This window comes from Herpailurus yagouaroundi, unplaced genomic scaffold (assembly GCF_014898765.1).
Source record: "Herpailurus yagouaroundi ecotype Mexico unplaced genomic scaffold, PumYag 141, whole genome shotgun sequence".
In the NCBI taxonomy this organism is placed as follows: Eukaryota; Metazoa; Chordata; class Mammalia; order Carnivora; family Felidae; genus Herpailurus; species Herpailurus yagouaroundi.
In genome coordinates this window covers 75,928,575-75,953,990 of record NW_024412396.1, presented here as the reverse complement: position 1 = coordinate 75,953,990, position 25,416 = coordinate 75,928,575, and the positions used below count along the sequence as shown (strand labels likewise).

The following is a 25,416-nucleotide window of genomic DNA, read 5'->3' as shown; positions in this document are numbered from 1 at the left end:
ACGGCGGCGCAGGCGCAGGCGGGAGCGCTCGGGGAGCCGTGGCTCTGCGGGCACGGTCTGCGCTTGGTGGCCGGTGCCTGTGCGCGGGCCCGGGTCTTCCGGTTTCCGCGAGCTGGAGTTCGGTTGCGTTGCGTTGAGGGTTTGTGCGTGCTTGACGCTCGCTAGCCGGTCCTTCCCAGATGCGGGGTCCGCTCTCCTCCGGCGCGGCTTGCCGTACCCGCCCCCCACCGAGGCCCGCCGCGGGTCCGGGGATGCGGGGGCGGGGGGCGCCAGGCCTAGTCCCTCCCGCGTGGGGCCCGTCCCCGCGCCGCGCCCCTGTGGGCTGGCGTCCACCCGTCCGTGTGGACCGTTGTTACCCGCCCACCTGCAGTGCGGGCTGCTTGCTAACTAAACGCGGGGGTCTGGAGGCTTACCTAGGAGGCTGCGCCTTACTCTCCGCGGTTTGTTCGTGTGCGTGCCTGCCAGCTCGCACTCTCCGTCCTGGGAGGCCGCTCTCGGGGTCCCTGGCGGGGGGGGGGGGCGCCTCTTTCCGTCCTTCCCCCCATTCTCAGGTTGGGGAGATCTGGCGGAATCTCACATCGCTGTGGGTTTAGTGTGTCCTCTTGGCGCTTCTCACCAATCCCGTCCATCGTGCGTGGTCTTCTGTGAGTGCTTTTCTTTCCTTCGTAAAGCCTCTCGGCCCGTTTCACTGCCCGTGCCGGGCTGGCGGCGCCCCACAACCTTTGTCACCGGCCCTGGGGGAGAGGGTTCAACCTACCCTCTCCTGCAAATTGTCTGTTTTCCTGGACTTGTTGAGGTGTCCTGGTACCCTCCCCCCCACCCCCCACCACGTGCCTGGGCAGTCGGGAGCTACAGCACGCTTGGCCATGGGCTCCGTTTTGATTTGGTTTGTGATTTGGTTGCTGAAAAACGTATTATTGGGAGAGAAGATACATCTTATTTTATTTTTAAGCCTGTTTTTGAGCGAGTGAGAGTAAGTGCACACACTGGGGGGAGGGGAGTGAGCAAGTGACTGGCAGAGACAGGGAGGGACAGAGAATCCAAAGCAGGCTCCATGCTGTCAGTACAAAGCCCACAGGGAGCTCCAACCCACAATCTGAGAGAGCACGACCTGAGCCGAACGGGATGCCAAACGGGATGCTTAACCGACTGAGCCACCCAGGCGCCCTGAGGGAAGATACCTTTTAAGAATCGATGTTATTGTTACGATTTGGAACTGTTTTCAATAGAACATCAGAGCTAGAGGTGAAAACTTTGACACTGATTAATTTCTGATCTAGAAAACTGAGCCTAACTACTTGTAAAAGATTGGAGACAGATGGGCCAGAAGATGGTGGGAGGGCCTGGGCTGAGGTGGCAGGCAGCGCCTCTTGGTTGTGCTTTGCCACCGGAGTGCCACCAGCCGTCCAGCCCCATGCGCCCAACACAGGGAGTTGCTACCACTGACTCACCTTTCCAGAGACTGCTCAGCGCCCCGGGCCTCCCCGGGCCTCTGGAAAGGTAGGCAAGTAGCCGCTGCTCAGCAGCACCCCCCTGTGGTCAGTGTGGGAGGTGTCACTCCAGCCCTTGGAGTCCTTGGGGACCCAGACTGCCTCAGGGCCAGCAGCCAGTCTCTGTGTTTCCTTACGTGAGCCAGGACTGGCGGAGGATGCGAGGGGGTGCTTATAAAGGGGGTGCGGGTAGGCCCTCATGGGGCTTCCAGGGGTCAGAGCTCAGTCAGGTAGGCCCTTGTAGATGCCGGGAGGCCGGGAGAGTGATGGGGCCAGAGCCCCAAAGGAGGGTGCTTGGTTGGTGGACGGCCAGGGTCACCTGCTAGTGCCGCTGACCAGTCCCAGGACCTTGCCGGTGTGCCCTTCCTCCTCCTCCACCCTCTGACCGCACATGCCTGCTTTCTGGCTCGCCCGTGGCCCCCTCAGGCCTCAGCAGCGGCCCCTCTTGAGCAAGGTCTTCCCAGATGATTCTGTCCAAAGGAGGTTTTGTTTGTGGTGCTCTGTCGTGGACCCCGTGCCACTCCGTCTGGGCACTCACAGCAGTGCCGTAGCCCACCGAATTCGTCGAGTTACTTGGTCTCACCCGCCCCGGGGGCTGGAAGTGTCGTAAGCCTAGGGCACCAAGGGAGTCTTCTAGCCCGTAGCTTAGAGCAGGGCACGGGCAAGGCAGAGCGTGTGTGCGCGCGCGTGTCCGGGTGCCTCCGAGCCCTCCCTTTCTGAGGACCGTGTGCTTATTTAAAGAGACGTACCCACGCCCGTAGCCAGAAGAGCGTGTTTCACGAGAGTAAACGCGGTAAATAAGCAGCTAACGAACGTGCCGTGTCTCAGTCGTAGTCCACGACCTGCCAAACAAAGCAGCAAGGTGTGGCGTGTGCACCTGCACAAGCACGAGGGATGCCCGCACGGGCCTAGCGTCCTGCCCCAGGAAGCAGCTGTGGGAGGGACGTGGGTGAGCGGCCCCAGCCGAGGGGCAGGGGGCCCCGGGGAGCCTGTGCGGCGGAAGGACTGGGAAGGGTCGCCCCGACGGGGAGACGGCGTGCTGTGTTGTTCCCGTGCGCTGTCCGGGTCTGGAGCATGCACGTTCCTCGAGGCCCGGTGGGGCGAGGCCTGCTCCTGTCCCAGGACGCAGTAGCACTGAGGCCCACGTGTCTGCTGCAGACCCGTGCCTGTACATCCCACGCTTTGCCCACCTGCTGGAGTTTGGGGAGAAGAACCACGAGGTGTCCATGACGGCCCTGAGGCTCCTGCAGAGGATGAAGAGGGACTGGATGCACACTGGCCGGCGCCCCTCGGGCCTCTGTGGAGCAGGTGTGGCGGCCTTGCTGGCCGCGGTGGTGGTTTCCGTCCTGACTTCTGCAGGCCGGGCACGCGGGTGGTGGGCGGGCTGTCTCCACAGCGAACCTGGCCGCCGAGGACTGCCAGCTGCTCCCTGCACTGACTCTCAGTCACAGGGGCAGGGCAGGACTCGTGGAGGCCGCGGCCAACCCTGCCCTGGCCCCGCAGCCCGGTCGTTACTGCAGAAGGTGTCCGGGCCCCTCTGGCTGACTCCTTGACCCCCGAAAGGGTAGCTGTCTGGGTTGCCCTCTAGGTGGCAGCTGCCTGAAAACAGCCCCGCAACCCTGTCCTCCATGTCTCGGGGTCTGACGCGGGCCTGGGTCTGGAGCCCTCCCCGGCAGGCCCCCACCCTGGCACCCACCGGCTCCATACCTGCCCAGAGCGCCAAGGGCCTGCGTTCCCGCGCTCGGCTGCCAGTAGGACCGTTTCCCATTTCGGAGCCCGATTTCCAAGCGCACTGCCCACTCGGGGCCTGTCCGAGAACCAACCTGGCTGTGGCCACCTCGTGGGGCCCACCGCCTTTTCTCCCCGACCCTGGGCCGTGTCCCCAGAAGCCTCACCTCCACTGCCAACCAGTGTGCCTGTTCGAGTCACCTGAGAGTCAGCTCGCTGGTTTGCGGGGTGACGTGAGGTTCTCGGGTGGAGTTTAATTCTCCCTGTGTGGAGGACGGGGTGTGTGATGAGCACTTTCTACGTTGATAGATCGCCGCGTGGTTGCACGCGAAGCCGTGTGCAGCTTTCAGGGGCTGTGACGGTCACATGCTGTGTAAGCGTTCCCCATGGTGAGGCTGGGGACTCGGCGCCTGCAGGCCCCCCAGGCAGGGCTCTCCCCGCCGCAGGTCATCGGCCCCGAGTGCTGGGCTGCTGCGCACCTGTTCCGATTCCTGACTCCCGTCGTGCCCCCCTCCAGCGCTTCTGGTTGCAGCCAGGATGCACGATTTCCGGAGAACCGTCAAAGAGGTCATCAGCGTGGTCAAGGTGTGCGAGTCCACGTTGCGGAAGAGGTAGGTGGCTCTAGTTTGTGGCCTGGGGCACAGACGCTTCATCCGTCGGGCCCAGCCAGGCCCGTTGGTCAGAGCCGGCTCCCGGGGGGGCTCCTCGGGGTGGGGGCCACCCGCCTCCCTCCCGGGCGTCTCGGTCAGTCCTGGCACCACGCCAGCTGCACGTGCAGGGTCTCTCCAAGGTAGGTCGACGTGGACTGTGGGGGCCCGGGGGGCCGCCTGGCTGACACCGAGGGCCACTGTGCTGTGTGTCCGGGTGCCCACGAGCTCCTGCTTTGGGGTGTGGTGTTCGTGGGGTGGCACAGCTCAGCATCAGGTGCGTGTGGGCTGAAGTCCAGTTGCCGGCAGACCTGTAATTGTGCCTGTTCTCACAACGGATCTGGAACATTCGATGGCTTGTTTTCAGTGGAGGTCGTATCCTGTGGCAGTTTTCAAAGGCAGAGAGTAAGGCGTTTTGTTTGTTCAACCTCTAATTCTCTTCAGAAAAGTTAAAAAAAATTTTTTTTCATGTTTATTTTCGAGAGGGAGAGATCACGAGCAGAGAAGGGGCAGAGAGAGAGGGAGGGAGAGAATCTCAAGTAGGCTTTGCACTGTCAGCACGGAGCCCGATGTGGGGCTCAGTCCCGTGACCCTGGGATCATGACCTGAGCCGAAATCAAGAGCTGGACCCCCAACCGACAGAGCCCCCAGGTGCCCCTGACCATGCATTTTTAAAACCACACTACTCCACTTTGGAGAATCGTCGTTCTTCAGTGAGTAACACTAGAGGATTTTAAGCCGCAGCGGTGTGAACGTAATCGTAGTTTGGAAAGTTACTCTGTTCAGGATGGGTTCACTGAAGGTAGAGAGCACTACTCGTTCATCCAGGAACATATATACGTTTGTTTGTTTGTTTGTTTAGCGTTTATTTTGGAGAGAGAACTCGTGCGTACACGAGTAGGGGCAGGGCAGAGAGGGAGACACAGACTCTGAAACTGCGAGATCATGACCGGAGCCCAAGTCAGACGCTTAACCAACTGAGCCACCCAGGTGTCCCCCCCCCCCTCCAAGTTTTTTATTGAACATTTTGTAGGTTGGGGGCACCTGGGTGGTTCAGTCAGTTGAGGGTCTGAATCTTGATTTCAGCCATGGGATCGAGCCCCTGTCAGGCCGACTGTGGAGCCTGCTTGGGATTCTCTCTTTCTCTCTCTCCCCCTTGCTGGCCCTTGATCTCTGTCTCTCTCAAATAATAAAAAACTAAAAAAAAAAAACAAAAAAAAACGCGTCTTGTTGGGTGTGTGATGTAGGCAATTGAGCTTGAGTCGGCGCATACCTAGGGCTGCTGGCTTGGCCTCCGTCCTTCTGGGCCTCCTCTGAGCCTCCCCGTGGGAGCGACAAGGGGAGCTTAGCGCTTGTCCAGCAACAAGGGCAGGTGACCCCTGCCCACCCTGCCTTCCTCCCCAGGGCCGCACTGTGGGGGGCGGCGAGCAGGGCCTGGTGACCAGCAGGTGGGGCCACAGTGCCCGATGGCCATCTCCAGGGCCCTTGTCTCCCTGTGGCTCTCTTGTCCCAGGCTGACGGAGTTCGAAGACACGCCCACCAGCCAGCTGACCGTGGACGAGTTCATGAAGATCGATCTGGAGGAGGAGTGTGACCCCCCTTCATACACGGCTGGGCAGCGGAAGCTGCGCCTGAAGCAGGCGAGTCCCCGTGTCCGTCCAGCACTCGAGTCCCTCGAGGCACTTCCTGGATCTCGTGTCACGTTCCCACTTTGGGACGAGAAGCTTAGTTACAAAGGCGAGACTGGGTCTGTGTCCACACAGCTCGCAAGGAGAGGCGGACAGATGGGTGGGTGAGCAGTGGGTGGGGCACAAGGGCCAGCTCTCCCCAGGCCGTGGTCCCCGTGCCTTCCCAGGGTGTTTCGCGCACAGTGCCTTGGGCAGGCGCTGCCTTGCTCTGGGGCCTGGTCGTTAACGTTTACCTGGAGGGCTGGGGTCCAGGGCCGCTGCTCCGTGTGCAGCCTGCGGGGCCCCCGGATGACGCCCGGGAGGAGGGTCTGGGCAAGGCCCGGCGGACTGCGAGGAGAGGCAGGGTGTGCACGCCGCGTACCTCTTTCACGCCTGCCTGTCTCCACTGAAGGTTCTGGGTGCTTTGTTTCAGCTTGAACAAGTTCTGTCCAAAAAGCTGGAGGAAGTCGAAGGTGAGCAGCCGATCTCACAGCTACAGATGCCCCGTGTCCCTTAGAACAGGGGGCTTTGTATTCGCGGTTCGCTTCTAATTTCCTGCTGCAGGGGAGATCTCCACCTACCAGGACGCGATTGACAACGAGCTGGAGAGCAGCCGGCCCAGGGCCAAGGGGGCCCTCGCCAACCTGACCAGAGCCGGTGAGTCCCGCCGGGGCCCCTGCGGCCTCGAGGGGCCGGCCCCCGCCCTGCCGCCACCCCCTCCGTGGCCGAGGGATCCCGCCTCGCGGGGCCCCGCTCCCGGCCCCGGCCACCGGCCGCCTCCTGGCCCTGACGTGCTGGGCGCGGTGTCCAGATGCTCCCGGGACCCCTGCCCGCCCGCCCCCCACCCAGTCTCCAGCCCTGCCACCCGGATCTTCCTTCCAGACTGTCCTGCTGCCTCCCTCCGGACCCCTCCCTGCCGTCGCCCACCCTGTGCCCTCCTCAGCCTCCCTGGGGCTTCCTCTGTGTCGTGGCTCATGTGAACGTTCTCGGGTACGCTTGGTCTTCCTTTGTCCCCCGGACGCCCCCGTGTCGCCTTCCTTCCGGGTGCTCTGGGGACCCTGTCTGGAGGTCCCTGGTTTGCCAGGGCCAGGTGCTCGCTCTCACCGCCCGCCCCTCTTCCCCGGGGTCACTTCCTCCTAGCACCTCTGGCCCGCCCCACGCCGCCTCCCGAAGACCAGCGTCTTCCCGCCCTTGGGTTTTCCTCAGCCGCCCGCTGGTCCGGTGACCCACCGTCCGTCGCCGCTGTAAGCGGCGTCCTGCCCCGTCTTCACCGCTGCTGTGCGTGGGAGACCGCGGTCTCCAGGTGCTGCCCTGGGCTCCCTCGTGTCGGGAATCCCATTACCACTCCCGGTGCCGCGCTCTTGGTCCCCAGGTTTTCCTCGTGAGTCGCGGGGGTGGCAGCGGGCACAGGCTCCTGCAGGACACGGGGCGGCTCTGGGTCGAGATGCCACCTCGCCCCGTGAAGGAAACGCTCAGGCCTGGCTTTCACCGGGTCTGGGCTCCGTGAGCGTGACCCGCTGCCGGGATGGCACCCTGTCGTCGGGCCTCCCCGTCTGGGCCCCCGGCACCGTCCACACAGACGGGCAGAGCTGTCTCAGGACACGTTTGATTTCGTTATTTCTGTGGGATTTGCGTCCTCCTCTTCTCGCGTAGCGTTGTTTTCTGGTGTTTTAGTCGGTTCGCGGTTCCCCACAAGGCCCGTTGGTCTGTTCATCCTGCCGCCTTCCCATCGCCGAGCCAGGAACGCCTGCTCTTCCGGCTTCGCCCGTGTCCTGACCTTCAGGGTCACCGCTCGGGGCGGCTCGCGTGCAGGGCCCGTGAGCCCGTCCGAGCGGCAGACGCCGTCCTGACGCCCGCTCTCCGCGGGGCTCACGCCTCCGGCTGGCGCTGCTCTCGGAGGCCGAGGTTTCCGTGAGGAATTCAGTCCGGTCTCCGTGGTCGTCTCCGTGTTTGGCACACAGCCCGTCCCCGGTGCTCCTGTGTGCTCGTGGCCCAGCCCGGGTCCGTGGCTGGAGGTGCCCGTGGGCTTGGGTCGGGCTGGGTCACCACACCTGCTCCTCGCTCGCTCTGCCCGGTGACCCCTCAAGGGCGGAGGCGGCCGGTGTGGGCCGCCCCCGGTGCGACGCCTGCGGCCGCCGTATTCTGACGGGCCGGCGTGTCCGGAGGGCCGTCCTCGGGGCTGCGTGCACGCCCCATCCCGTCCGCGTGTGCTGCTCCGCTCCCCTTCCTCGGCGCTTTCGTGCGTCGTCTTCTTGCGGCAGAGAATCGGACACTGCCTCGTTGCCTGGCCTGAAGCTTTTTCTCGCGTAGCAGGCGCGGCTGGTTTCTGCCCGTCACCATGACTTGTTACTTGTGCCTTCTCTGCGCCGGGGGCCCCCTCGTCCCCTCCCCCCGTCCCCACTGGAGGGCCGTGCGGGTGGCAGGGCCCGGGTCCTCCGGGCAGGCATCAGGGCAGAGCTGTTCGTCCGGAGGGATCATCACCCCGCACGCGTTTCCTGCTCCAGGGCATCAGTGGTTTCGTCCCCCCAGGGCTGCGTCGGTGGGGACGCGACGTTCTCGTGTCAGTCGGCGCTCACACGAGCTTTAAGCGTGACGCGTTCCAAACCGGAGTAGGGTCTTCCTTTTTTTCTTTTAACGTTTAATTTTGAGAGAGAGAACCAGCAGGGAGGAGCAGAGAGGAGAGAGACAGAGGGTCTGAAGTGGGCTTTGCGCAGACAGCGGAGAACCTGACGTGGGGCTTGAACTCACGGACCACGAGATCGTGACCTGCGTCGAAGTCGGACGCTTAACCGACTGAGCCACCCAGGCGCCCCAGAGTGAGGTCTCACGTAAACTTTAAACTCTGTAAGGAACCACGCATGTCGTTGGTGACTCGTCAGTGGTTTTACTGAGGTGTCACTGAGGCACGACAAACCGCAAACTTAGAAGGTGGTGTTTTGGTGAGATGGACAAGGCCCCCCCTTCTCCCCCCCCCCCCCCGACGCCCTGGGCCTGTGTCAGCCTGCGCATCCCAGGCAGCCCTCGGAGGTCGGTTGTACTTCCTGGCGTTTTTCCTCCGTGGGATCACGAGGCCCGTCCTGACGCGTGTCCGGCCGCTCTGCTGTGTGGGAGCGCACGGGTCGGGTGCACAGCGGCCCCGTCTGTGGTGCGTGGCGGGCCCGACGTACGCCCGGGTCATTAGTCACGCAGGTGACCGCGTGGACGTTTACCTCCTCTCTGCCGGGCGAGCGCCGAGGAGCGGACTTGCCGGCCGGTGCGGGGCACGTGCCCCTGTCTCGGAGGGGCCGCCGCGTGTGTGCCCCGCCGGGCGTGGGAGCCGCTTCCCGACGCCACTCTTGGCCTGGCGGGAGGGTGATGGCGCCCACAGAAGCCGCCGCCGGTGCTGACGGGCCGCGTGTTTTCTTCTTCCGGACTCTCGAGTGTCGCCCGCGTGTCCCGGACACCAGTTGCTCACGGGAGGGCCACGCTCTCCAGCTGGCTGCGATCGAAGCGACTGATGTTTTGTGGGTTGCTTCCCGAGTCACTTCCCAGATGTGACTAGGAAGTTTTGCCTGACCTAAAGCCACAGGTATTTTCCCCCGTTAAAAAAAATTTTTAGGTGTTAAATTTGGGTGAATTTTTGCGCAAAGCGTGAGGCATAGGCCCAGGGCCGTGCTTAGGTGCGTGGACGTCGGGCTCCCTCTGTGACAAGGCGCGTCTTTGAGCCCCTCTTTCGTCGGTTGCTCGCTGATGTTAACGAAGTAACTGCTGGCTGGGCGGCGATGCTTCTCTGCACGGCGGTGGGGCCCTCTGCCTTTCCACGCGGTTCACAGGCGGTGTGTGCGATTGGGTCCCTAGGCTCCGTGGAGGACACCACGTCCAGTGTATTTGGGGACGACGATGCCGAGGACGAGGAGTTGGAAGCCGCTGCCAGCCACCTGAACAAGGACTTTTACCAGGAGATCCTTGGTAGCGGCTTGTCCAGCAGTTCCGAGGGGGCCGGAGACCCCGAGGGGGGCGCCAGGCCCCCTGCCCTGGAGTCCCTGCTTGGCCCCCTGCCCACCGCGGCCAGCCTGGGCATCTCAGACTCCATCCGAGAGTGCATCTCCTCCCAGAGCCAGGACCCCAGTGAGTGCCTGGGGGCCTTGGGGAGAGGAGGGGGGCTCCTCTGGGCAGGTGGGCGGGACCGTGGCCGGCAGATAGCAGGTCCAGGTGGCCCGTCCCCAGCTGGGGGAGGTGGGGTGCAGCCTTACGGACGGGTGGGCGCCGCGCCTGCCGTGTGTGAGCCGCCGGTGATCCCGGCACGGGTTTGTCACCACCCTCAGAACCCTTCCCCAGCGGCCCGCTGGCTTAGTCCTGGCCGGAGCCCTCTGCTGGCCGGGGGTCCTCCTGCCCGAGCTCCTCCACGGGGACGGGGCCTGGGGCCCCCGCCCCTGTCCCTTCTCGTCTGACTGAGGGCCCGGTCCCCGCCGGTTGGGCTTCGGCACTGGCGGTGCTGGTGGCCCGGCAGGAGCGTTGCCCTCACCCCGCTGGGAGAGGCCTGGGGCGCAGGCTGTCCCGGTTCTGCCGCGTCTTCCTCCCTCAGGTGTCCCCAGACTGCAGGGTGCAGGCCCTGCCTCGTCTCCGGGCACCGAGGGCTGGGCCAGGAGCCCCTGTGAGGCTGTGCCGCCCAGACGTTCATCACATACCCCGTGGCCAGGTGTGGCGAGGGGCGGGCACGTGCCCGCCCTGATGGCGGTGACGTCTGGGGTGAGAGGGACGGCGACACAGCCCGAGCCCGGTGTGCAGCTTGTACCGCAAGGGCCTGTGCGAAGGCCCTGAGGGCAGGAGGAGACCATTCAGGCAGGGGCCGAGGGAGCCGGCTTCGAGGCAGAGCAGGGAGGCGTGCGAGCGATGTGTCTGAGCGCCAGGGGGAGTCCACGCAGGGCCTCGGCCGCGGAGCGACGGTGTGGCCCACGGGCTGTGGGTGGAATCGGGAGGAGCCGGCAGAGGACCATCTGGCGACGGGGGCCGCAGAGAGCAGAGAGCAGCGGCCGCCCCGTTTCCTGGGCCGTGCAGACTGCGCTGTTGACCCAGCTGAGGCAGGAGGGGAGTGGCCAGCGGGGCCTGGGGACGTCCCGAGCGTGTCACCGGGGACTCTCCGCGGCCCCTCTCCTGCTCCAGAGACGCTGCTGTCGTCCGGGAGCCGCGGGGACCGGCGGGGCACCACCTCGGCTGTGGCTCTGGTCTAGCGTCCTTCCTGCACAAGCGCTGGCGTGAGAGCCACGCACTGTCCCCCGAGGGGCCGCCGTCTGCCCTCGGCCAGAGCCCCCGCATCCTGAGACAGCCCGGGGCAGTGTGCGCTTGGTCACCAGTTACTGACCCCAAATGACACCGGTGTCGCGCTTCCCCGTAGCGGACGCGTGTGGGGACGGCGAGCTGGACCTCAGTGGCATCGATGACCTGGAGATCGACAGGGTGAGTGTGCGTGCGGCCTCCGCCACTGTGCGGCACGTGGTCTGTGCTGGCCACACCGCCCTGCCCTCCCGCGGGTGGGGCATCCCCACACCGGGCCACCACACGGCCCCCGGGCCCTTCATCAGTTCCCGGGGGTGGGGGGCACTGTGTCCTCCGCTCAGTTCCTTCTCACGGACCTGTGCCCCCGCACTCTGGCCTGGCTCCTGTGCCCCTGCTGTTGGCCTCGGAAGGGGTGGAGGGCGACAGACAGGGTCCCCGACCGGCTCCCCCCAGTGAGCCTGTAGCCTCGTGGGTCAGAGGTCCACCCCCGACCAGTGTATACAAGCAGGAAGGGTGTTGGTGGCCGAGACCTGAGTGTGGTGCTGTGTTCCGCCCAGTACATCCTGAACGAGGCGGAAGCCCGCGTGAAGGCCGAGCTGTGGATGCGGGAGAACGCAGAGTACCTGCGGGAGCAGAGGGGTAAGCGCCCGCCCGCCTGCCCGCCCGCGAGCCTGGGCCACGGGGCCCCTGCTGATCCTGCCGTTTGGGGACTTTTCAGAGAAGGAAGCAAGAATAGCAAAGGAGAAGGAGCTTGGCATCTACAAGGAGCACAAGGTAGGGGCACCCGGTGCGCGTGGGGGCCGGCCTTGCCCCCCCCCCCCCGCGTCGTGCCAGGGCTCCCGGGGGGCGGCACGGACCCGTGCCCCTGGCCGCTGGGCCCCGACTGTGCTGGCCTCCCCTCGGACAGACGTGCCGTTCGGCTTTGGGGAAGATCCTAGGCAGGCTGAATCGGGGCCTTGTGACCCCCGTGGACACCCTGTCCCAGCTCTGGGACCCGAGAGAACCTGCAGTCGCGCTTCCCTTCCCGTTGGTGGTCACGGCGATGTGGCCCGTTGCTCGTGTGGCCGGATGGGGAGCACCTTTCTGGGGCAGGGGGTGAAGGAGGCCAGGGGTGGCCCTGGAGCTTGGGGGTCAGGGTTTGGGGCCCCCGGCAGCACGGCAGGGAGGAGCTGGCAGGAGGCACCGTCAGGCCCTTGTGCGTGGTGCGGCACCCAGGACGAGGTCCATCCCCACTGGGTGACGCCTCCTGAGGTCAGGGAGCACCCTGTGTGCCCTTCGGGTATCTGCGTGGTGGGCTCGTGGGCGGTCGAGTCGGCCCCATGCCCCGAGACCTGCCCCCGGCTGGTGGTGGTGGCGGTGAGCCGCCAGGGCACAGCGGGGTGCAGCCGGCTTCCCCAGTTCCAAGAGGAGGTGGGAGCCGCCCTCAGGGAGGCCCCGGCCGTGCACACCTCGGCTCCCCCGGGCGGGGGTCCCCAGGAGACCCTGGTTGCCGAGCCCCCCCCCCCCCACACCTGCCGCTGTCCAGCCGGCCGTGCCCCCACATGCCACGCAGCACCTAGCAGGCTTACGGGCGCTGAGGTCCCCGTGGGGTGGTGACGTCCCCGTTTCCGTTGAGCCCAAGAAGTCCTGCAAACGCCGGGAGCCGATCCAGGCCAGCACGGCCGGGGAGGCCATCGAGAAGATGCTGGAGCAGAAGAAAATCTCCAGCAAGATCAACTACAGCGTGCTCCGGGACCTCAACAGCAAGGGCGGGGGCGGTCTGCAGGAGGAGGACGCACAGCCCGAGGGGCGGACCGCCACCCGGAAGCTGTCTCGGAGGAAAACGCCCGCCAGGAGGCACAGGGCCGACCCCGGGACCAGCGTGGGGAAGAGGTACTGGGCCCGGTGGGCCGGATGTTGGTTCTGAGCAGGGCGGGAGGCCTGGGCTGGGATTCGGCCCGCAAGTGCTGGGGACGAACGTCCGCCTGGCGCTGCGCCCGCTGCCCTGCGCACTCCCGCTTGTGCGAAGGGCCGGGCGCTGGCGAGGGGCTCCGGCCCTGGAAAGGAAGGGGCTGTGGCCTCAGGGTGTGTTCTGCTCACGGAGCGGGTGAGCCGGCCTGTCCTCCAGGAGGGGCTCTCCGCACCCCGTGCCCTGGCTGCACGCCTCTCTCTGCCGAGAAGGGGGGGCTGGCGGAGAGCACATGCTGTGGGGGGTGAGCGGGTCAGGGGAGGAGCTGGGAGCGGCAGAGCAGGCCAGCGCCCTGGGCCCAGGGGGTCACGCAGGGCGTCATGCGCCCCGCGCGGAGGCGCCCTGGAGGGCCTGCGGGGGCGGGGTGGCCCCACTCCCCCGCCCTCACCTCCCCAGACCTCTGTCGCTACCGGTTTTGAACCCTAACCCAACCGAGAAGTAAAAATGCTTTTGGTGTGTTTTTTTGTCTCACGTGGGACTAAATGTCTTTCGTGGTTTCTGTGACCCTTTTTTTTTTAAGCTTTGTTTAAGTAAACTCCGTACCCAACGTGGAGCTTGAACTCACCACTCTGAGACCGAGAGTCGTGTGCTCCGCCGACTGAGCCGGCCTGGCGCCCCTCGTGACGCTTCTTTTTTTCTAGTTTTTTTTTAAGTTATTTTTATTTATTTTGAGGGAGAGAGCGTGTGAGAGGGGCAGAGGAAGGGCGAGAGAGAGACAGAATCCCAAGCAGGTTCTGTGCTGTCAGCACAGAGCCCGACATGGGGCTCAAACCCACAAACGGTGAGATCGTGACCTGAGCCGAAATCAAGAATCAGACGCTTGACTGACTGCGCTGCCCAGGCGCCCGTGACACTTTCTCTAGAAGTTGGTTATTCTGCTCCCTGGTTCCCGAGCGCCCAGCGCGGCCTGCCGCACAGACCAGCACCCCCGTGATCCTTTCTGGTCGTCGTCTGGGGCCTGGGGAGGTGTCCCCAGCCTGTCCCCTGCCTACTCGCTGGACCCCCAGAGCGGCGCCCTGAGCCCTCAGGAACCTGGCGCCCTCCCGCACGGGGCCTTCCTGCCGGGCTGCTCAGGCTGCCCTGGGCTGAGTGGGGTGGGGGTGCGTCACCCCCACCACAGCCTATGGCGCCCTGTCCACAGCGCACGGGGGCTGCTTTGTCTCTGGCCGCCAGTGGACAGCGTGCGGGCGAGCCCCCGTCTCCTGGGTCAGCCGTGCCCTCTCAGCGCCAGTGCGTCTGTGACCCGGGCTGTGAGAGGGTGAGTGGGCTGGGGTTATGGGCCGAGGGGAGGACGTGCTTCCTTCCCAGGGGCTCGCAGATCCTCCTCCGGGCTGCTTGGCCCATACCCCCGCCTCCCCGCTGGCCGTCCCACACGCCCTTGACTGCCGTGACTCTTCCCCAGCCAGGTGGGTGGACAGGCCAGCTTCCCAGTGGGGACCGGGAGTCCACCTCTGTGGGAACCGCCCTCCCTGCACCGGGCCCGTGGTCTCGGCCGGCACGGCCACACGTTTGCCGGTCTCCTGCTCAGAGGCCGCCGGCCTCCTGCTCAGAGGCCGCCGGCCTGAGGCCGTGCCAAGCAGAAACCTCCCACGCGCGCTCCGAGGGCCTGTCCACCTGTCAGAGCTGCCCTGGTGTCCACTCCCAGTGTCCCAGGGCTCGTTGGCACATCACAGTGGTGGGGTGCGCTCGGTCATCCGAGGCCCGTCTGGATGCTTCCCCCCGCCGGCCCTGGGGCAGGGTCCCTGAGCGTGGATGGCTTCCATGGCCAGGCCGTGGGAGGGGAGCCTGCCTCCTCTCAGTTGGGGTCTCACTGTCGCCCCAGACGGGTCGGCGTTGTCTGGGGGGTCTTGGTGGTGTTCTCCTTCCTCCCTTCCTTGCAAGTGACAGTGTGGCCAGTGTCCCGGCTTTTGTGTTTGGAGGGTCTGGGGGGAGGGGGCTAGGCCCCCACTCCTCCAGGCATCCAGCCACGGGAGGAGCAGGGCTGTGGTTGGCTGCTGCCCGCAGCCCCCACACGCCAGTCCAGAACCTAGGCTGGCAGAGCCCTAGGGCAGCCCGACGTCAGGTCTGCGTTCGTCAGGTATCGATGGACGTGAGTCACGGCCCAGGGCTGTCTCCTGTTGGCTTGCGTGGCGTTTTAGCTAAAATTGGCATTTGCTGCCAGCGTCGTAAAGAAGCTTTCACCGAAGAACCCTGCTTTCCGGCTTCTGCCAGGGGCCCTGCTCCCGCCCCGATTCCCAGCACAGCGGCTGTGCCCCCACGTGGTACGGTGCCAGTGCCTGGCCTTTGGGGGTGGGGACTCGGAGATAGATGCCGTCTCCTTCACGGGTCTGTATCACGTGGACACACGACCTGTTCAAACGACTGGCTGGAGCCACGCGCGTTCGAGTAGGAGAAGCCCCTAGCGGCATAGGCGCGGGGGGAGGGGGGGGAGACGTGATTGGCACCAGAGGGAGGAGATCTGCTCACTGAGAGAAAAGGCAGAAGGAGGGGCCGGAGGGCAGAGGGAACCAGGGCAGGTCACAGCTTGAGGCCCACAGGGTCCACTGGGAAGAGTGACCACAGAGCGGGCCCCGGGGAGGCGGTCAGGGCCGCCGGGGGCCGGGGGAGCCGAAGCAGGAGGGGCTGGGCACCGAGAACACGCCGTGCTTGCGGAAGAGTGGCTGGCCACGCATCTCAGCGGGGCCCCCTGTGTCCCGACCGGTGGCTCTGGCCCAGGCTGACGCCCTGCGATGCGCTTTCTTCTAGGTTGAGGCCAATGGTGTCTGCGCAGCCGGCCAAGAAGGCGGCCGCAGGAGAGGTACGTGATGCGGCCGCAGCCGGGGGCAGGGGCCTCCAATACCGAGCTGTGAGCAGCTGAGAAGTCGGGCCGGCCCAGGCCCGGGGAGGCCGGAAGCCTGCAGGTGGCAGGGCAAGTGTCCCAGGAGCAGGCCTGCCACTCTGGGGTCGCACTGCCAGGCTGTGTCATCAGACAGCGTGCCCTCAGGGCGAGGCTTTCTGGGCACTGATGTGGGTGTGGGCTGAAGGGTGGGGTGGGGGGCCACTTGGGAGGTCAGGGGCTCTGGGTGTCCTCGCTGACCACTCTGGGAGCACAGGGACCGCCCCCCCCCCCCCCAGGGCAGGCGGCCTCTAGAGCCTGTCCCCTCACCTGCAGCCCTTGCCCCTGAGCCCGTCCACCCTGGGAGCCGAGCCCGCCAGGCCCACAGCGGTGCTGGTGGAGAGCGGGCCTGTGTCGTACCACCCCGAGGACGACCCCGATGAGGACGACCCCGACGAGGACGACGGGGAGCCCTGTGTCAGCGCCCTGCAGATGATGGGCAGTGGCGGTGAGGGGGCAACACTGGCACTGGGCGGGGCAGGGGTGCTTCAGAGAGAGAGAGAGAGAGAGGGAGAGGGAGAGAGAACCAGCGGGGGAGGGGCAGAGAGAGGGGGAGAGAGTCCCAAGCAGGCTTCCATGACGCAGAGCCTGATGCAGGGCTCGAACCCGTGAACCGTGAGGTCGTGACCTGAGCTGAAGTTGGGCGCTCGACTGACTGAGCCGCCCAGGCATCCAGGCCTGTCAGCTTCAAACGCAGTCTTTCTGTCCAGAAGGAGGTTGGGCCTGGGGCGTTCACAGCTCGGCTCCGTCCCTTCTGAGAACAAGTACTGGAGGTCACCGACCGGGCCCTCCCCGACGCGAAGGCCGCGGGCTCCGGGTTGCAGGAGGGCCACCTGGCCGGCGGGAGCAGGGCTCCCACCCACCACCCCACTCCCACGGCGCTCTGCCAGGCACCCGGGTGGCCACGGTTCCCTTCTGCGTTCCACAGATTATGGTTGTGACGGCGAGGACGACGACGGGTACTGAGCCGTGGCCCTGCAGCCGTGGCGTCTGGCAGTGGGGGCCTCGGTGGGCCCGCCTGCCCCGGAGCCCTCACCGCAGGCGCTCAACACCTCCGTGGCACTTGCTGCCAGGACCACGTCGGGAGCGTCGTCGGGAGCGTTTCTGCCCAGCAGGGGACCGGACCGCTGCCTGTGCGTCTGGTCCAACGTGTCTTGTCCCGTGGAAGGAAACTGAGGCGCGAGAAGGCCCGCTTTTCGGAGCGAGTGGAGGGCTCCTTGTGGAGCCGGGTGCCTTGGCCCCCACCCCTCCCCGGGGCTGAGAAGCACTGCACCAGCCCCACCCCTGCGGGGCCAGGGCCACTCTGTGCCTGTGGCTGTGTCTTCAGCCAGACCTCGGACTCTGGCCCACCCCTGGCCCACGACAGGACAGTTGGCTCCATGACCCCTGGGTGCACAGCTGCCCTGGGCAGTGCCCGCACAGCCTCTGGTGGCTGCCCAGGGTGTTGGGCTGGCCCTGCTGCATGGAGCCAGACCCAGGAGCTGGAACCGGAACCGGGAGCCAGAGCCAGAACCGGGAACTGGGAGCGGGAGCCGGAGCCCAAGCTGGAACCAGGAGCCAGAGCTGGAACTGGAGCCAGAGCCGTAGGTGCTCCTTGCTTGACCTGGGATCTGGCTCAGTAGCCACAGAGGAATGACAGGCAGAGGGTCTTCAAGCCTGGCCACTCTGCCCTGGATGGTTCCTGCTGCCCTTGACCACCCCTAAGGACCGGGCCTCGTCGTTGGAAGGCCCAGCGACCACTTTCAGGGTCTCCGCTTGGGCGCTGCTGCTCTGGACATGGCCACGGAGGCAGGGCAGATGTTTTTGCTGCTCGAGGCCCCAGACCTGGCCCCCCCGCCCCCCCCCCCCCCCCACAGCGGCAGAGTGGGGCCACACTGCCTTCCCAGGGGCCAGCCCTCCGTCTCCAGGGCTGGGCCAGACCCCTCCTGAACGCAGCAGTCTGTAGGTAGGGAACTTTGAGGTCTTGACTGCACGCGTCTGTACCCTGCAGCCAGCCTGGACCCCGGGGCTCCTTAAAAGCCGGAGAGGAGAGTGAGTTTAGTGAAACAGAAAGATCCGTTACTTAAGCAGAAATTGGCTGAGGGTATGGTCTGTGCCTTCACATCTGGGGCTGTGGCCTGCCTTGGAGGAGTGAGGCCACGGCCAATGGGGGTGGGAGGAGCATACAGTGTGCAGGCTGGACTCACGCCTGACCCTGTTGTCAGATGCACTGTGGGGACGTGGTTCGGGTTCATTAGCAATCCCCTTGTGCCCAGCCCCGTAGGAAGTCCCAGAGTCTGCTCCTGGCCCCGGTCTCTCGTGGGGCCACAGGGCAGGGAGAGCTTGGCCGCAGCGGCTCTTAGAGCAGCCCCAGGCTCTGGCTTCCTGGCAGGGCCGGCGGGGTGGGGGGGGGGTTCACCGAGCCACTCGGGGAGCAGAAGGTGGGCTGAGCCTGGCCATGGATGACTGGCTCTGGGGACTTCCAGGTGGAGGTGTGGCTGTGGCCACGGAGGTGACAGAACCACCCTCTGGCAGACGGGGCTGCCTCCCCAGCAGGGCGAGCAAGGCAGGCTTCAGGACGGGGCTCTGACAGGACACATCCCCAAGGGGCTGGACAGAGGAGGTTCCCACGGAGGAAGAGTCCTCTGTCCCAGTGGGGATGGGGTTTCTGTGGGGGTGTGCAGAGGGCTGGGGTCCTCGGAGAGGATGCGGTGAGGAGAACAGTGAGGCCCGGGCCGTGACCGAGGTGCCGTGACCTGGGGCTGGCAGCCAGCAGCCCTGTGCTCTGTGTCCAGGTCGCCACTGCCACCGGCGTGGGCTTGCAGGGGACACACGGGCCCGTGTGCCCCTCCGCCCCATACCCAGGCGCCCCTCGTCCAACCCTGAGGATGACCTACGTCTGGTCGCCGGGTGTGGCTCTCTTCAGGGGGCCGTGGGGGGCTGTCCCTGGCAGGTGCGGGCCGCAGCTAATGGGACAGGGCACCAGCATCACCTTGCCTGCCCCCCCCAACCTGGGTCCCTGCGGGCTGGGCCGCAGGAATCCCCACCCAGAAAGCTTGGGAGGCTTAGGTGCCCCGGCCAGGGAGGGGCAGGGACCTCACTCCGTCTGAGGGTCAGGGTCACTGAGGTGCTGAGAGCCAGTGGGCGGTCAGACCCAGGCTGGGATCAAGCCCCAGGGGGGTGTGTGGCAGTGGGCCTGCCTGGGGTGCCTCCCCCAACTGCGTGCAGGTCCCACCCCTGCCCCCTGCACTACAGACAGGTAGCTGCCGGTTCTGCCCTAACCTTAGCCGAGACCAGAGGGGCACGGGAGCCTACGTCACTTCCCAGGTCACCCAGCGTGGAGGTGGCCTCCCTGGGACCCATCCTGACAGCCGCCGCCTTCCGGGGTGCTGGGGCCTGGCCACACCCGCTCTCGGATGCCTGCCCCCGGGGCCTGGCCAGTGACAGCAGGCATCCCGAGAAGAACTCAGGGCTCCCCGCTGGCTCCCTGCGGTGCTGGGGGTCCCTAGGGGGCAGGCGGGCCGCCGTGAGCACGTGTGCACCCGTGGGCACACAAACGGGTTCTGGGCAGCCTGGCGGTGCGCGCTTGTCCTCTGACCCTGCAGAGCTGGGCGGCCTGCCGGTGGGGCCAGGGTCCTCGTGGGGGGGGCAGGAGGCGGCAAGCAGGCGTGTCTGGCAGGCTCCAGGTGGGAGCGCTGTGCCCGTTGGCTCCCGGCCCCCTGAGCCCAGCTCCCCCTGGCCAGCACGTGCAGCGCGGCCGGATGGGTGAGAGCCAGCGCCGGCCCGGACCGGGCCCCGCGCGTGAGCATATGCACGGGTACAGGCCCGGCCCCACGCAGGTGTGCGCGTGCACACGCAGGTCTGTCGGGGGGCCAGGCCAGGGTGGGCAGGCGGGCCCGGTGCCGGCTGAGGTCAGACGGCCGTGGGCCTGCTGCTCTCCCTGGTGCGTCCCACGGGGCACCTCCCCGGTCTCCGGGGAGGGTGGGGGACGGCCGAGACCTGGGTGTGTGTGGCACCGCACCTGCTTGTGCCCCGCCACACCCTGTGCTGTGTGACCTGGCGCCAGTCCGTCCCTGAGCGGGAGTCAGAGCTACAGGGTACCTTCTAGATGGCCGCAGGGAGGTGGGCGGGCCACAGCCCCTCCCAGGCATGGGGGGACAGGTCTGTGACTCCTTTCCCCACCCGGGGCTCTCCGGCAGGGCGGCCTCTCGGGATTGCCAGCTAGATCGTTCCCAGGCATCCTGGGCAGACAGCGAGAGCCCCGAGGGCAGAGAGAGGTCGGCGAGGAGGGAGGCTGGCCAGATGGGAGAGCCCTCTGCGTCTGTCTCTCAAGGGCTGTCCCCGGATCATGACATCGGCGCATTTCCTCCAAGAGGCTGTGCTCAGCCCCACCCTCCCACACCTGCCCTGCTGGCCACCGTCACCAGTGATTTGGGGCTCCCGCCAGCCTGCGTGTCCTCAGGCCTCGTGTGCCCTAGGCTCACACACCCCGCCTCCCCGCTGCTCCCGCCAGGTGCCTCCTGCAGCCCCAAGTGGTTCTGGACTGGTCAGGCCCCTAAGTGGGCAGAAGTGCCGATGGCCCGAGGGCAGTGTGGGTCTCTGGAGGAGGGGCTGGGCAGCCCCCAGGGTGTCCTGCTGGGTGCCGTCTCCCTCCGTCCCGCCCTCCCTGGACCGGGCCTGGATGGCAGCAACCTCTGCCGCCTCCGCCCTCCAGCATCCTACCCTCCCACCCCTCTGTCCACCTCTGGGCGGCTGCAGCACCGAGTGGGGGGTGTCCTCCGTGGTGCCTTCCAGGCAGGGTCCAGGGCTGCTTCCTGGGGAGGGGCTGACCGGTGAGAGGCTGGGGGGGGGGGGGGGGGGGGCTCTTGTCACTGGCCTGGGTCTGGGCTGGCTGCCCCTGCCCCCGCCAGGCCGCAGATGTTCCAGTGGGGCAAACTCAGGGACTTGAACTGCAGGCCACACACACAGCCACCAGGGAGATGAGGTCCTTCGGGCTGACCGCGTCACTGTCCTCAGCCCTGCCCTGCCCCCTGGCCGCTCGCCCCCTCGGGCGCCCAGGCCCAGCCTTGCCTGGCTTCACAGGCAGGTTCAGCTGAGGCCCCCGCTCCCCCTGCAGCCCGGAAATGCTACATTCCCCGAATAATAAAGACTAGGAGACTTGAAGTGGTAGAGTGCCTATGGTCTTTGTCCACAGCGTGTCAAGGCCTCTAACACATCGTTGCGGGGCCCGCCCGGCCGGGTCCCCCACCCGCCATGCGCACGCGGAGTCGCCATCTTCCACACGCCGGGCCTGTCCCCTTCCCGGATCTGAGGGCCCCCTCGCCAGCAAGGTGGCAGAGACGGGCACAGAGAGGAGGCCCCGCAGGAGCAGGCTGCTGGGCCTCCTGGACACTCCTCGGCGCCCCAGGCCCTCCCAGCCCCTGGCCCAGCAGACCGTCTGAGCTCTCGGCCTGCAACCCTGCGGACACTACACCCCCAGCTGCCTGCGACCCTAGAGAGCCCCTTCCCCCGTGGGGCCGGTCCCAATTACGCTACCCCCGTCCTGCAGCCGCACTCCTAGGGGCAGGGGGTGACCTAGGACCAGCTGGGCTTGGGGAGGACTTGCCCAGCGGGGGGCACGACCCTCTGCCTGTCCCCTGCCCTGCAAGAGGACTGATGGCCCTTCTTGTGCCACCCCCCCCCCCCCCAGTCCCAGCACCAGCACCGAGTGCTTGCCCACACCCGGGCACCAAGCCGCCACTTGAGCAGGACTCTCGGCCACCCTGCGTGTGCGTCCTGCTCCCTTGGGGATGCCAGGCTTCGTGTGGGGGCCATGCTGGTGTGTGGCCAGCAGCTTCCCTGACCGGTCAGGGCCTCTCTGTGCCTACGTGCCTAGAGGGTTGGCTCGTCCCTGGGGAGGCCTGGGCCCCAGCCCGGCTGGCAAAGGGTAGTGGCCAAGGGACCGGCTCCAAAGTCTCAGGCCCTTCAAAGGGACGTGGGCGGTGGCAAAGTGGAGAGTCTTTATGGCTTTCCGGCCGGCAGAGGAACCTGGCTCAGGAAGCCATTGTCCCCATACAATGGGCCTGGCTGGGACCTATGAAGGCAGGGGGCCCCAGATTGGTGGGACCTGACCTTGACCCTGATCAACCACCGATAGTCCCCAGCACCTTCTCACGGCCACCGCGGCTGGCCCTGGCCAGGAAAGGGGACAGCTTTCTAGTGCCCTAGGTGTTCTAGTGCCTGAGGGCTAGAGCACCACCAGGGAGGGGCGGTGATGGGTGGGGAACGCTGCCGGAGCAACCCCGGGGGGCTGTGGTGGAGGCGCCCTGCAGCCCAGGCCGTCTCACAGGTGGGCAGGGAGGAGCTGATCAGCAGGGTCAGGAGGGGTAGGTCACCTTCCATCACAGGGAACAAACCGCTGAGGCCACAGAGATCCCGTCAGCGAGCACCCAGGAGGCCCTAACTGGGTGGAAGGCAGCGCCTCCCTGCCAGATGACGAGGGGGCTGCCCTTGGTCGCCAGGGGCCTTTGCACCAGCCAGGCCGAGTCCTCGTTCCCCTCCTTCGGGAGGTCACAGCGAACAAGGACGTTGTCTGCCACGCACCCACTTGGCGGGGCCTGAGAAGAGGAGCGCCTGGTGTATCGCAGGGGGATGGCCACTGTGGCCCCCGCGCCTGCCCTCGGCGGCGGCGACGTGGCGCTGAGCGGGCAGCGGGGGACGTGTCCCTCAGGCAGGAGGCCACGGGGCCGCCAGGGCCAGACGTCGACAGGACCTGCAGGGTCCCAGCAGGGCCCGACTGCGGGTGATCGCGAGTCCCGGCAGAGGGTGGTGGGCACGGCGGGGGAGCCAGGATCAGTACCTGTGTCTGCACAGCCCCACCTGGGCCCCAGGTGGGCGCGTGTGCGTTACACACGCAGGTGCACACACACACCTCGTGTTCGTCATGTCTGTGGTGGGGAAGCGGGGATGTTCGCTCACGTCTCCGTGCCCGTCGCCCTCACATCTCCCTGAGGCCTCCCCACACCAGCCCCTGGCGCGTTTCCTCCGACCACACACGCAGGACTCTGGAGAATGTGTATTTCTCAGCCGTCGGCTCACAGATGTATCACTCCGCCAGCGTCGGCAAAGCCTCACGGCAAAGGTTTGCTCTGACGTTGTCCGTGGGGACATGGCGGGGAGGGCACGGCCTCCGCGCTGTGGGGAAATCCAGCAGGCAGGGGGTGGGAGACGCGCAGAGCAGGTGTGCGGCCAGCTGGAGCACAGAGAGGTGGGCCGCTGGGGGCACGGGAAGCCCAGGCAGGGTCTGAGCAGATGGGCCCCGTGGGCCTGGACGGCGGGTCTGTGCAAGGTGCAGGGTGGCTGGGAGAAGAGTGTGGGATGACGGGGAGGCCGCAGGAAAGGGGTGGAAGTCTGGAGCCCGTCGGCCCGGGGATGGCATTCCAGGCCCCCCGGGGGCAACCCCAGCCTGGCCCTGGGCAGGGCTGCTGTCCACAGACAGATTTTCCAAACTGTCACGGACCCCAGGCTGGGAATGGGAGCGCTGGGGAGAGGCGTGGTGGTCACGTGGGCCAGAGGAAGGCGCTGGCACACGAGGTTCAACGGCCGCCCCGCCGGGCACCCCCTCGACTCCTGTGCGGGCTCTGTGAGTGCCTGGGGGCCGCCGGGCCCCAGCCAGCAGGCGGCGCTGCAGGACGGCCCGGCGGGCTCCCGTGGGTCAGGGAGCCTCCGGATGCTGCGGGTGCAGGAAGAGAGAGCCCTCTTGTGTGTGTGTGTCGGGGGGGGGGGGGGGGCTCGTGTGTGCCTGTGCACGTGGGTGGGCCAGTGCCGTGAGGAGCCCTGCTTCTGGGGGAGGGGGGCACTTCTCTGGGAAGGAGTCCCCCCAGGTGTGTGGCTCCTCTGCCATTGACACCTGCACCAGGTGGTCTGATGCAGGCAGAGGTGCCCCTCTAGATCAGACTAAGACCGCCTGCTGGGCCCTCTCCACCCAACCTTCAGCTTCACTTCCTGTCTCACCCACACAGCATCCCCAGGACCCCTAGGTAAGGGGCGGGTTCTGCGGTGGACAGAGGGCTCCGGGTTCCCGTGGAGGGTCCAGACTTCGTGGAGACCTCTAAGCTCCATGCAGTGGTGACATCCCTCCCTTGGGAGGCCCTGGAGTGAGGGGGGGGGGTGTAGGGGTTAGTCAGGAAGACTTCCTGGAGGAGGGAGGGTCCACACCAGGACTCAAAGGAAAAGACGCTGGTCAGGCCACAGTGGAGCACAGAAGAGGCAGGTGGGCCACCAACCTGGTGACAGAGGGCATTGGAGAGGAGGGGAACAGTAGGTCAAAGCCTCTGGGGGTGGGGGAGGTCAGGATGGGGCGTGGTGTTTCTTGCAGAGGAGCGGGGAGGGGAGTCTCGAGTCCGTGGGTGGGGAGCAAGTGTGTGTCCAAAGAGGTGGGCAGAGGAGGTGCGAGCTTGACCCTGGTGGACCCTGCACCCTGGCTGCTCACCCGACTGACTGGCTTTGGGCACTTGGGATCGCAAGTAGGGCAGACAGCCCTGGTGGCTGGGGTTGGGGTTGGGAGGGACCTGCAAGTCTTTCCTGAGGGCAGAGCCGGACCCTAAACCACGGGAAAGATGGTAGGTAGAGTGTGGCGGAAGGGCAGGGCTGGAGCAGGCCAGGGCTCCTGGGAATGGGGTTCCGAGTGGCCTTGCCAGCCAGGTGCAGGCTTGGGTGAGAGCAGGAGGGCATAGGTGGGGGAGTGGTGTGCGTATGAGGGGGGGCAGGGTGTCCCCAGGCCAGGCTCCCAGTGAGTCACTGCTGACCCGTCGTCCCGGCGCCGCGGGGGCCCAGGCTGGGCTGGCCGCAGGAAGCTGATAAAGGGCCAGAGTCAAAAGCCTCCAGGCCTCCCACTTCCTGCAGCCCCAGGAGCAGGGTGTGGCGCTTGGGGGGTTGGGGGGCGGGTCCTGGCGGGCATCTGTCGATGCAGGCTCAGGTGTCCATGGCCTGGCTGGAGGGCCCACAAAACAACACAAATTGTGACCTATGACTGCCTGGCTCTGCCTTCAGAGGATGTGATCGGGGACGTCGTGGTGGGCACAGGCAGCCTCCGGCAGCCATGGGCAGGAAGGCCAGCGGCAGCTTGAAGGTGTCGGATCAAGGGGCAGAGGGGAAGTGGTGGCCAGGGCAAGGACACGGCCAGGGCCAGGACGGGGGCAGGCAGGCCAAGCGGGCGCACGTTTACCTGCGGGCCACTCTGTCACCTGAAGGTCAGGTGTGTGTCCACCTGTCCAGCCACAGAGGGGTCATGGAGATGGGGTGCTCCCGGGAGGCAGGAGGGGCAGGAGGTCAGCTGGCAGGGGCGCTGAGGCACCCAAGTTGCGTGGGCGACCCCATGGAGCCACTCCTAGTGACAGCAGCGCCTCTGCCACGCCTGTGGTGACGACCCGCCAGCCCACAGGTAAGGATGTCACCATGAGCAAGAGCGACCTCGCCCCACGCCACCTACGCTGGTCCTGCTTCCTCAGGGCCACATCCCAGCACCACCATCACCACGGTCACCCCACCGACCCAACCTCTGGGGCCTTGGCAGCGTCACCACGCTCGCGCTCTCCCTGCCAAGGATGGGAGCCAACGGCCCCCTCCGCCAAAGCCACAGCCACCGTCGCGGCCAGGCGTCCCACCCAAACAAGGCCACGGAAGCACAGCGAAGCGCCGACGCGCCCCAGCGCCAGGACTTCTGACGCCTTTTGGGGTAAGTCCCAAAGACCACGCCCCCTGCAGAGCGCGTCTCCCTTCGCCGGCGCGAGGGCCAGGCGGCCCGGGCAGCCCGCGGCCCCGCCCCCGGGCCTTGGTGGTGCGGGAC

General features: G+C 66.4%; 1 protein-coding gene and 1 long non-coding RNA gene across 4 annotated transcripts in view; both read left to right on the top strand.

Moving 5' to 3' along the window:
* The window catches only part of BRF1 (BRF1 general transcription factor IIIB subunit), a 62,874-nt gene extending 42,121 nt beyond the window's left edge, over positions 1-20,753 (top strand). Inside the window, exons 6-18 of one of the 3 annotated variants that reach the window (XM_040478409.1) lie at positions 2,649-2,798; positions 3,736-3,829; positions 5,379-5,505; positions 5,966-6,005; positions 6,097-6,189; positions 9,370-9,639; positions 10,907-10,968; positions 11,346-11,427; positions 11,507-11,562; positions 12,404-12,660; positions 15,482-15,533; positions 15,888-16,059; positions 16,540-20,753. In XM_040478409.1, the coding sequence (XP_040334343.1) occupies positions 2,649-2,798; positions 3,736-3,829; positions 5,379-5,505; positions 5,966-6,005; positions 6,097-6,189; positions 9,370-9,639; positions 10,907-10,968; positions 11,346-11,427; positions 11,507-11,562; positions 12,404-12,660; positions 15,482-15,533; positions 15,888-16,059; positions 16,540-16,577 (1,493 nt within the window). In that variant the 3' untranslated portion in view covers positions 16,578-20,753. Of the gene's footprint in view, positions 1-2,648; positions 2,799-3,735; positions 3,830-5,378; positions 5,506-5,944; positions 6,006-6,096; positions 6,190-9,369; positions 9,640-10,906; positions 10,969-11,345; positions 11,428-11,506; positions 11,563-12,403; positions 12,661-15,481; positions 15,534-15,887; positions 16,060-16,539 lie in introns of all 3 variants that reach the window. The other 2 variants (XM_040478408.1, XM_040478410.1) reach the window with 2 other exon arrangements.
* Positions 20,754-24,122: 3,369 nt separating this feature from the next.
* Positions 24,123-25,416, top strand: part of LOC121032371 (uncharacterized) — an 11,990-nt gene continuing 10,696 nt past the window's right edge. The window contains exon 1 of the long non-coding RNA XR_005791259.1: positions 24,123-25,305. This is a non-coding gene — a long non-coding RNA (uncharacterized LOC121032371). The remainder of the gene's footprint in view (positions 25,306-25,416) is intronic.